This window comes from Sorex fumeus, unplaced genomic scaffold (genome assembly GCF_029834395.1).
Source record: "Sorex fumeus unplaced genomic scaffold, SorFum_2.1 ptg000012l, whole genome shotgun sequence".
In the NCBI taxonomy this organism is placed as follows: domain Eukaryota; kingdom Metazoa; phylum Chordata; class Mammalia; order Eulipotyphla; family Soricidae; genus Sorex; species Sorex fumeus.
Genome location: NW_026606069.1, coordinates 426,045 through 435,593, shown reverse-complemented (window position 1 = coordinate 435,593; position 9,549 = coordinate 426,045). Strand labels below are relative to the sequence as shown.

At 45.4% G+C, this 9,549-nt stretch overlaps 1 protein-coding gene across 1 annotated transcript; it reads left to right on the top strand.

Moving 5' to 3' along the window:
- Nucleotides 1-343: 343 nt before the first annotated feature.
- Nucleotides 344-1,756, top strand: LOC130020442 (tripartite motif-containing protein 75-like). The gene has a single exon (XM_056111055.1). It carries the CDS (start codon nucleotides 344-346, stop codon nucleotides 1,754-1,756), a length of 1,413 nt encoding a protein of 470 aa, XP_055967030.1.
- The last annotated feature ends 7,793 nt before the right edge of the window (nucleotides 1,757-9,549 follow it).

Below are 9,549 nucleotides of genomic sequence, written 5' to 3'. Positions count from 1 at the left end.
TAGGAAGCGTTAGGAATGACCTCATCTAATCATCCCCAGCAGAACTTATTAGCACTGCACAGTAATGACAGATTTTGAGTCCAGAGAGATATTGAGATTGACTTCTCTTCAGACCCCCCAACCATCTACACTCAATTGCTCAAGGTATGTGAATATCGTTTGAGAACCCAACCCTGAGACCAGAGATGTGCTGGGTCATCAGAGGGCAACCCTCATTGAGAGAAAAACATAGTCCAGGACATAGGTCTAACTGTGTGACTCTTTTCTGGTAGGAGAGAATCCAAGGAGCCCCTATCTATAAGGATTGCCTGTTGACCCATACCTGCCCTTCCCACACCCGAGGATGGAGGAGGTGTCCGCTGTCCTGGTCAAAATTCAGCCAGAGTTCATCTGTCCTGTCTGCCTGGACTACCTCAATGACCCCGTCACCATCGACTGCAACCACAACTTCTGTGACTCCTGCATCCGCATGTCATGGAAGGACCTGCAGGACACATTCCCTTGTCCCGTGTGCCGGCGGACCCACCAGGAGATGCGTATCACTGGCAACGCCCAGCTGGGCAGGCTTGTGGACCTGGTCAAGCTCCTGCACAGCTCTGGGAGCAGCGATATGGCGCGGGCAGAGGAGAGAAGATGTGAGGAGCACAGGCAGGGAGTGAGCCTCTTCTGCGAGGACGACCGGGAGCCGGTGTGCCCCCTGTGCGCCCAGGGCCCTGTCCACCAGGGCCACCACGTCAGGCCCCTGGAGGAGGTTGCACATCAGTACAGACAGAGGCTCCGTGGCTACATCGAGTCCCTGAAGACACAGCTGGCAAAGGTGGAGAAGCTCTTAGTCATCCAAGAGAGAAAGCTCCTGCAGCTGAGAGAGGAGGTGAGAATGCATAACAGTCAGTTGGCCTCGGAATTTGAGCAGCTCACCAAGTTTGTGGAGCGTGATCAAGAGGCAGCGCTCTGCAGGCTGGCCAAAGAGGACAAACACCTGCAGCAGCAGTTCAGGGCCAACGTCGCTCTTTACTCAGACCATATTTCAATGTTGAAAGACCTCAGAAAGGAGGTGGCCGAGCGGAGCGTGATGTCCGATGAGATGGTGCTGAGGGGGGTGAAGGTCCTGAAGCAGCGCTGGGAGGGCCTGGAGCCACCGGCCATGCAGCCCCTGCGCTTCAGGCCTGTGGCCTACAGCCTCCCTCTTCTGTGCTCAGTGCTCAGCAGCATCATCCGGAGATTCCGAGAGCGCATCAGCCTGGACCCCCACACGGCACACCCCAGCCTGCGAGTGTCCCAGGACCTCCAGTCGTTGACCTGCGTGAGGAAGAGGTCCAAAGGGGATGGGGACCCCAAATCCTGTGATGGGACCGCCCAGCTGGTGGTCCTGGGCTGGGAGGGCTTCGCCTCTGGCGGCAACTACTGGGAGGTGCAGGTGGGCGCCAAGCCCGAGTGGGCCATGGGCGTGTGCAGCGTCCCCGCTTCAGCCCAGGCCCCGCGGCCCTTTCCAGCTCCCAAGAGATGCTGGACGCTGCAGCTGCTGGACGGCAACTACTTGGCTGTGGGCGCGGGGGCCGTGCCTCTGGCTCTCAGGGACCAGCCAGGGGCCATCAGCGTTTACCTGGACTGGGAGCTGGGCCAGCTTTCCTTCTACAATGCAGCCAACAGATGTCACCTGCACTCCTTCACAGAGCCCTTTGCTCAAGAGCTCAAGCCCTACTTCAGCGTGGGGAACGATTGCGCCCCTCTCTCCGTGGGCGTGGGGAGAGTTTAAAGGGAGGATAATCCCTTGGGTTTATTTTCCCACTCTAAGTGGAAAACTGTTGATATAACCATGATGAAACGGTTGCATAGATACTCATATTTAGGGGCAATGAAGGAGCAACGTTCTCTTTTTTAGTAAGTCCTTGTATATAGAAATAATTGTACCCTTATTTGTTGTAAATAAAACAAAAAATTTTTAAAATGTAAAAGATAATTCAGGTCTTCTGTGCAACAGTAAAGTATTTTGAAAGCATTGCAAAAGTTCACAATTGTTATTATATAATACATTATCTGTGAGGTTGGAAGATTTGACTTTCATCAATTTTGATGTTACAGAATCAATGTTCACTAATTTTAATGATACCAAAAACATTACTTTTATGAAAGGAAGAATGATAAAAGATTTCCAATTTTTTGGAAGAATATGTAAGTATGATATTTAACTAGTGGCTGACATTTCCACATAGACAAAAAATCTGAATAGACAGTACACCCTATCTTTAATTCTGTGTGGTGGAACTGTGATTGCCTATTTTGTATGTTTTGAGGGTTTTATATCTAATATTATTTTATTCATATTGCATATACATGCATATAATGAGGTTAGTTATAAACCTTTTTTTTCTTTCTATTATGTTTTCTGCTTTTTTTTGTTTTGTTTTGTTTTGGTTTGTTTTTTCACAAGCAGGTTAGGGCTGACTTCCAACTTCATGCCTAAGCAAGGATCACTCAGGGGACCAAATTAGTTTCAAATAGTGTATTCCTCATCTCCTTCTGAGCCCACACTATAGGCACCTTTAACGTTCATGTTTATACTAACATCATCCTGAGTACAATATCACTGTCACTGTTCTCCCATTGTTCATCGATTTGCTCGAGTGGGCCCAGCAACGTTTCCATTGTGAGACTTGTTACTGTGTATAGATAAAGGTAAAGGTAAAGGCCCTCCAGTTGTTCCTCGATTTGCTGGAGCAGGCCCAACGTCTCCATTGGAGACTTTGTTGTTACTGTGCGCTGGGAGCTTGCCAGGCTCTCCTGTGCGGGCGAGATACTCTCGGGAGCTTGCTAGGCTCTCTGAGAGGGAGAGAGGAATCGAACTCAGGTCAGTGATGTTGGCTGCATGCAAGGCAAACGTGCTACCCGCTATGCTATTGCTCCATCCAAATATTCAAAGTATAAATTTTAATTCTCTCCTATGTTACTGTGTGCAGAAACTGACATAGCATTTTTTTTTTTTTTATGAAGCAATGGAGCCACCATGCGGCTCTCTTCACAGCCAGCCCAGCTGAGCCAGGTTCGATTCCTCTGCCCCTCTAGGAGAGCCAGGCAAGCTACCGAGAGTATCTCGCCTGCATAGCAAAGCCTGGCAAGCTACCCATGATGTCTTCAGTATGCTAAACACAGTAACAAGAAATCTCAAAATGGAGATGTTATTTGGCCTGCTGGAGCAAATCGATGATCAATGAGAGGGCAGTGTTTTGGACTAATATGTTTACAGATTCTTGTTCCCAGTCAGATCAAATCTCCAGAGAAACTTAAACAAATGGAACACCAAGTCCATCATTGACAAAGTACAGATGTGTGGAAACATTTCTGAGACTAATTAACATTTATCATATAAACTGTACACGAATAATATGACAACCATCAGTTATGAACTCCAATTCATGGTTTGTTATCTCAGAACCATCCTAAAACTTCTTTTGTTTTGTTTTGTTTTGGGGCCACAGCCAGCAATGCTCAGTGCATTCTTCTGGTTCTGAACTCAGGATTACTCTTAGCAATTCTCCATGGAGACCATATGGGATGCCGGCAATGGAACCTGGATTAGTTGTTTAGTTTAACTAACAGTACTGTAAATTTCAGTAAAAGTGAAAAGATTAATTAACTGCACTGTATATCCCAACAAGAGAGAAGAAAAGATGATCTCACATATACACGTTGATGCAAGTAAATCTAGAAGACTACCAGATGACTAATCCCTTCATCTGAGCATATAAATGATCTCGTCTGCATTTATGCAAATAAGCCTATCCACTGATCAATCTGGTTGCATATGCAAGTTAGGGTGTGTGAGATGATGCATAATCTGGCCTCTCCCTCTGGGATCACTACCTCTGAAGAGCATCACAGATCCTTGCCCCCAATCTGCTTTTGAAAATCTGCCAAACCCCATACACCACAGAGGTCGAACAACAACCTTCCTAACATTTAGCCTGGTTTGATGAGTATTACTGGAAATAGCTCCATGTCCCCAGATTATTCCCTGAGACTCCATCCCCTCCCCAACTATTGCTCCCCCCCACTCTCCCACTAAACAATAAAGGATCCTATTTCTCATCCAGTGTGCACGAGTGAGTCAAACCTGTGTTCACATCTTGCCAGATGAAAGAGAAGGTTACACTTAACATAACAAATCCATTACTAAGCTTAAAAAAATTGTTCAAAATATATCCAAATTTCTCTTCACAAAGTTCTGGTGAGGGAGCAATGGATCTGAACCAGCATACAAACGTTCAGGTTTTGGCTCTTCCCTGAGGGGGAATAGCCCCTGTTATGGCTAAGAGATAGTTGATTCTGCTAAGGGTAGTAACAGTGCTTATTTCAGAGGATGGATAACTTGTTACAGAAGGAGTGGGGAGATTCCATTTAAGTAAGGAGGAGGACATGTGCCACTCTGTAAACGTCCTAACTTCACGTTCATGGCTAATCTCAGAAGAGATATTGAGGCAAGCCAATGAAACTATATGGTCTTCAGGCTAAAATCTCTGAGGAGAACTGGAGAATCCTGGACTATGCAAGTGGGTTCCATAGGATTGCAAGGGTCTTATTAGTAAGGAAGCAGGAATCAGTAAAGAAGTAGGTGCTAGGAGCCTGAAGCTAAGAGAGATGTGAAGATGCGATGTTCTTGACTCTGACTACAGAAAAGGCTCACGGTCTAGGACGGCAGCCCCAGAATGTGGAGGCAGGCGAGGGAAGAGTGTCTGTTCCTCCCCAGAACTGAGGCCAGCTAGCATGCTGGGGGGGAGCCAGTGAGAACCATTTTAAACTTCTGACCTCCAGAACGACAAAAGAATCATGAGTGCTAGGTTTTGGGTTCATTTGTTAATCCATCCCTGTGGAGAGAGGTCACTCCAGGCAACACTCAGGATACCATGCAATGCCAGGGATCAAACTCAGGTCTCATGTGAGCAAAACTTGTGCTCCAGTCCTCTGAGCATCTCTCCAGTCAAAACTATTTTCTGCAGAGATAGATCCCAGTTTGTCTTTTCAACCTGAAGTAGGGCAAATGTCCATATTAGTGATGATGGCTGAGTTTGCCATTTTCCTACACTTGCGAACTGGGCGGCTCACCTCTATTGAAGGATAGCTGGTAACATGGTCATTTGCCTAAGAACTTCATGCAGTCGTGGTTCCAGCTCTCGACGCAGGCCATGTCTGAGGTCATCACTGGGCATCCCCTTGTGCAACCGGTCAGTGCCTGGGATACCCTGTTCTGCTACCCTCATTCTGTGGCAGGGCACACAGAGGTGTGCCTCACGGAGGCCCCAGCGGGCAGCTGATACGGTGGTGCATGTAGCCATGGTCAGCACTGATGGGCAGTTGCTTGCCCAGTCACTTTGAATCTGGTGTCTCTGTGTTGTTTTGTTTCTGGGCCTCACTGGAAGTACTCAGGATTTATTCCTGGTTCTATGTTCGGGGATCACTCCAGATGGGTCTCAGGGGACCAGAGTGGGTTCCAGGAATTAAATCAAGGTCAGCTGTGCTCACCACAAATGCCATTACCCACTACACTATCTCTAGAGTCTCTACTTCAAGATTTTAATAGGCACTAACTCAAATGTTTGGGATTTTAATATCCTGAGAACTCATCTTTAGTCATGGTTGACCAGAAGATGATGACACAATCAGACATAAGAGCACAATGCCTGGAGACCTCCAAATCTGGTGTGGAGTATAAACAGGTGTGTAGAAACCCTGAGAGAAACACTTAAAGAAATACTTCAAAGGAGGCCTTTATTCTTAAACAAGAATCACTGTCATGAGTACTTGTGTTATATAAATCAGATGGGCCTACACCAGCATTGATAGAAGTTGGCCAAAGAAGCACAATCAGCACAGTTGAAAGTGCCAACTGCCTGGAAACACATATGCCTTCAAGGTCCCAGAGCTGTTCCTCCACAGCTCAGCCTTTCTGCATGGTGCCAGCTTTCGTCATACCAGTCAGGGGAAATCTATCCCCAAATTATTTTGAAGCATCAATGATGATGAAGTCACCTATCTTTTTTGGAGAATTGGGGTGCAGTGAGGGAAAGTAAAAAATATTTTTTCTTTTCTTTTTTTAAATTGAATTACCAAAACTTACAAAACGACAGCCAATTGTGATTGAGTTTCAGGCATACATTGTTCCAACAATGCCTTCACCAGTGCTCACTACCTTCCACCAATCTCTCTGATTTTCCTCCCACCCCAAGCCTGCTTCTGTGGCAGATACGTTTCCCTCCCCCAACTGAAGGACAAAAATCTTCATTCATCTGTGTATGGTGTGGTTGCTTGGATATCAAAGATTTTGGGTAGAAGTGATAGCATCTATTTTTGTGTTCAATTTTATTAAGAAGGCATTAGTGTTAACATGTTACAGTGGCCTAACTGAAGGAAAATAATAAAGTGAGCACTTTACCTCTGTTTACCACCAAAAGGAAAACCGAACGTCAGATGCAGCAGTGTTTTGAAAAATATTGCAAAGTCTTTTGAAAAAACCACAACAGGTCACACAGAAAGAACCCAGGGAAGAGCATGTAGTAGAAGGACTAATGCAATGCTAGAGAACCTCTCTTTATTTTGCCCCATTTCATGTGCTCCTCCTCAAGGCAGTAAGACCTAGGACTGGCCCTTCATCTTGAGGACTGGACTTTCGATTCTGGGGGCAGATCGTTCTTCTGGGGCTGTTGAATGATTATCAACACCTGCTACTCCTTAAACATCCTATAAGTAAGTGGGGGAGGGGGTTTCTCCTGCTTTTGGCTCCTATGAAATTTGCCTCTTCTCTGTCACATTTCTTGCCCTCCTGCAAACCAGAGGAGCTGCAGATAGGGGACTCTGGTTTGGGGGCTTGTCTAGAACAACTGGAGAGGAGAATAGGGACTGACTGTGGCTTGTGGGGTGAGGGACGCTTACCAGTTCATGCAAGACGCGGGATGGGAAGCTTACAGAATCTGAGGTCAGGCCTACTAGGGCAGGAGATGAAATGAGCACATCCAGGTTGTCTGGGTCCCCAACCACTGGGAAAGGGAGAAAGCAAACTGGAGCCTGGCACAGGGTGGGGTGGGTGGAGATGGGGGCCACTGGGCCATGGAGGAACCTGGAGAGAAATCTGACACAGGGTCTTGAGTAGGCAGTCATTCCTCTTGCATCTGTGCCCGCAGGTTTCTCTAGTTCCCTATCTTGTTGCTTTGTGAGTGCAGGAATGATCAGAATAGGTATCCCCATATAACTGAGTTCATGGAAAAACAAGTAGCTAAGATGTTGATGGTCACTGGTTTGTATGAGAAGAGGGTCACTGTCACTGCCCTCCCGTTTTTCATCGATTTTCTCGAGCGGGCCAAGTAACATCTCCATCGTGAGACTTTGTTGTTACTGTGTTTGGCATATCGACTATGTCACAGGTAGCTTGCCAGGCTTTGCGGTGCAGGCGAGATACTCTCGGTAGCTTGTCTGGCTCACGGAGAGGGGAAGAGGAATCGAACTCGAGTCAGCCATGTTGGCTGCATGCAGGCAGCCTACCCTACCCGCTGTGCTATCACTCCAGCCTTTGAGAAGAGGGTAGCACAACTCAAGATTTTCTTTCCCTAAGCATGTAGGGTGTTTGCCTTGCATGAGGCCAAACTGGCTGACCCGAGTTCATTTCCTCCACCCCTCTCGGAGAGCCTGGCAAGCTACCAAGAGTATCTTGCCCACACGGCAAAGCCTGGCAAGCTATCCTTGACGTACTCAGTATGCCAAACACAGTAACAAGTGTCACAATGGAGACAATACTGGGCCCACTGAAGCAAATCGATGAACAATGGGAGAACAGTGATCTGAAGCTTTTCGACTCTCCAAAAATAATGCTTAATAGTCCAGGAAGGTTTGGCTCAAGGGGAAGGAAAAAATGTGAGCCATATAGAATTTCAGTAGGCATATAAAAATATGAACCAGGGACTTATAAATCTTCTAAACTTTATTTATAAACCTTATAAACAGTGTTTCTCAAAAAACAATCACTCAAACACAAATAATTCTCATAGTAGATCACCATTCCTTTGTGGTCAAACATATTGAAATTGATTTTGAAGAGGGTCCAATAGCAAAATATGGCATCAGTTTCCCTGTGAATTTATCAGTGATTTTACACAAATATAATCTGTTATTCAAACGATAAATGGAAAGTTCTCCCAGTTCATAGTCTAGAAATACACCAAATTGCATACCAGGGTCTGCTTGCTTAATGTCCATATCCTGTTCAGTGTTCTTTGCAGTCTGTAAAAATGCCCAATAGCCATTTTCATGGGTTGGTAGTATCACAGAATTTCCACAGAATGATTTTTTACAAACCCCTATGGACCATTCACCAACCCCTGTGACTTCTACTTGCCAAAAATGCCTGCCCCCATCAAAGCCCTCACAGCTGAGCACAGCTGGGTAAGGAGTAAATGTCTGGGAGTTGTCAAGGAATTCTGATAGACTTGTTGTAGACATATTTTTCCTGTCTTTGGAGATAATCAGACTTGGATGTGCAGTTTTAGGATCAAGTGTCAAATCTACCTGGAACTTGCTGATCATTTTGTGCAGACCAAAATAATGTGGAGGGAGGGTTAAACTCTCTGTCTTGAGTTTATCCAAAAAGGCAGCTGGGAGGGTTAAGGCTTTGTGCCGACTTTGAATACTTTTGATGTTGGATAGGAACTCTAGGTTGGGCAGCAAATACTTTTATCTTGCGTCACTTAGAAGATTTTTATGTGTGTCCATGTGAATTGAAATATAGCTTTTGTTTTCGGTGAATTTATCCTCAACAAACTACTAGCAAATAGAATCCAACTACTCATCAAAAAGATCATACACCATGACCAAGTAGGATTCATCCCAGGGATGCAAGGATGGTTTAACATTCGGAAATCAATCAACATAATCCATCATATCAACAAAAGAAAAGATAAAAAGCATATGATCATATCAATAGATGCAGAGAAAGCATTTGACAAGATCCAGCACCCCTTTATGATGAAAACCCTAGCCAAAATGGGTATAGAGGGGACTTTCCTCAGCATAGTTAAAGCCATCTACCACAAGCCTACAGCAAGCATCATCCTCAATGGGGAAAAACAGAGAGCCTTCCCTCTAAGATCAGGGACGAGACAAGGATGCCCACTCTCTCCACTGCTGTTCAATATAGTACTGGAAGTACTTGCAATAGCAATTAGGCAAGAAAAAGATATTAAGGGCATTCAGGTAGGAAAGGAAGAAATCAAGCTCTCACTATTCGCAGATGATATGATACTATACTTAGAGAACCCAATAACCTCCACCAAAAAAACTCCTAGAAACAATAGACTTGTATAGTAAAGTTGCAGGCTATAAAATCAATACCCAAAAGTCCATGGCTTTCCTATACGCAAACAGTGAGAGAGAGGAAAGTTATATGAAAAAATCAATCCCGTTCACAATTGTGCCCCAGAAAATCAAGTACCTAGGAATCAGCTTAACTAAGGAAGTGAAGGACCTGTACAAAGAAAACTACAAAACGCTACTTCAGGAAATAAAAGA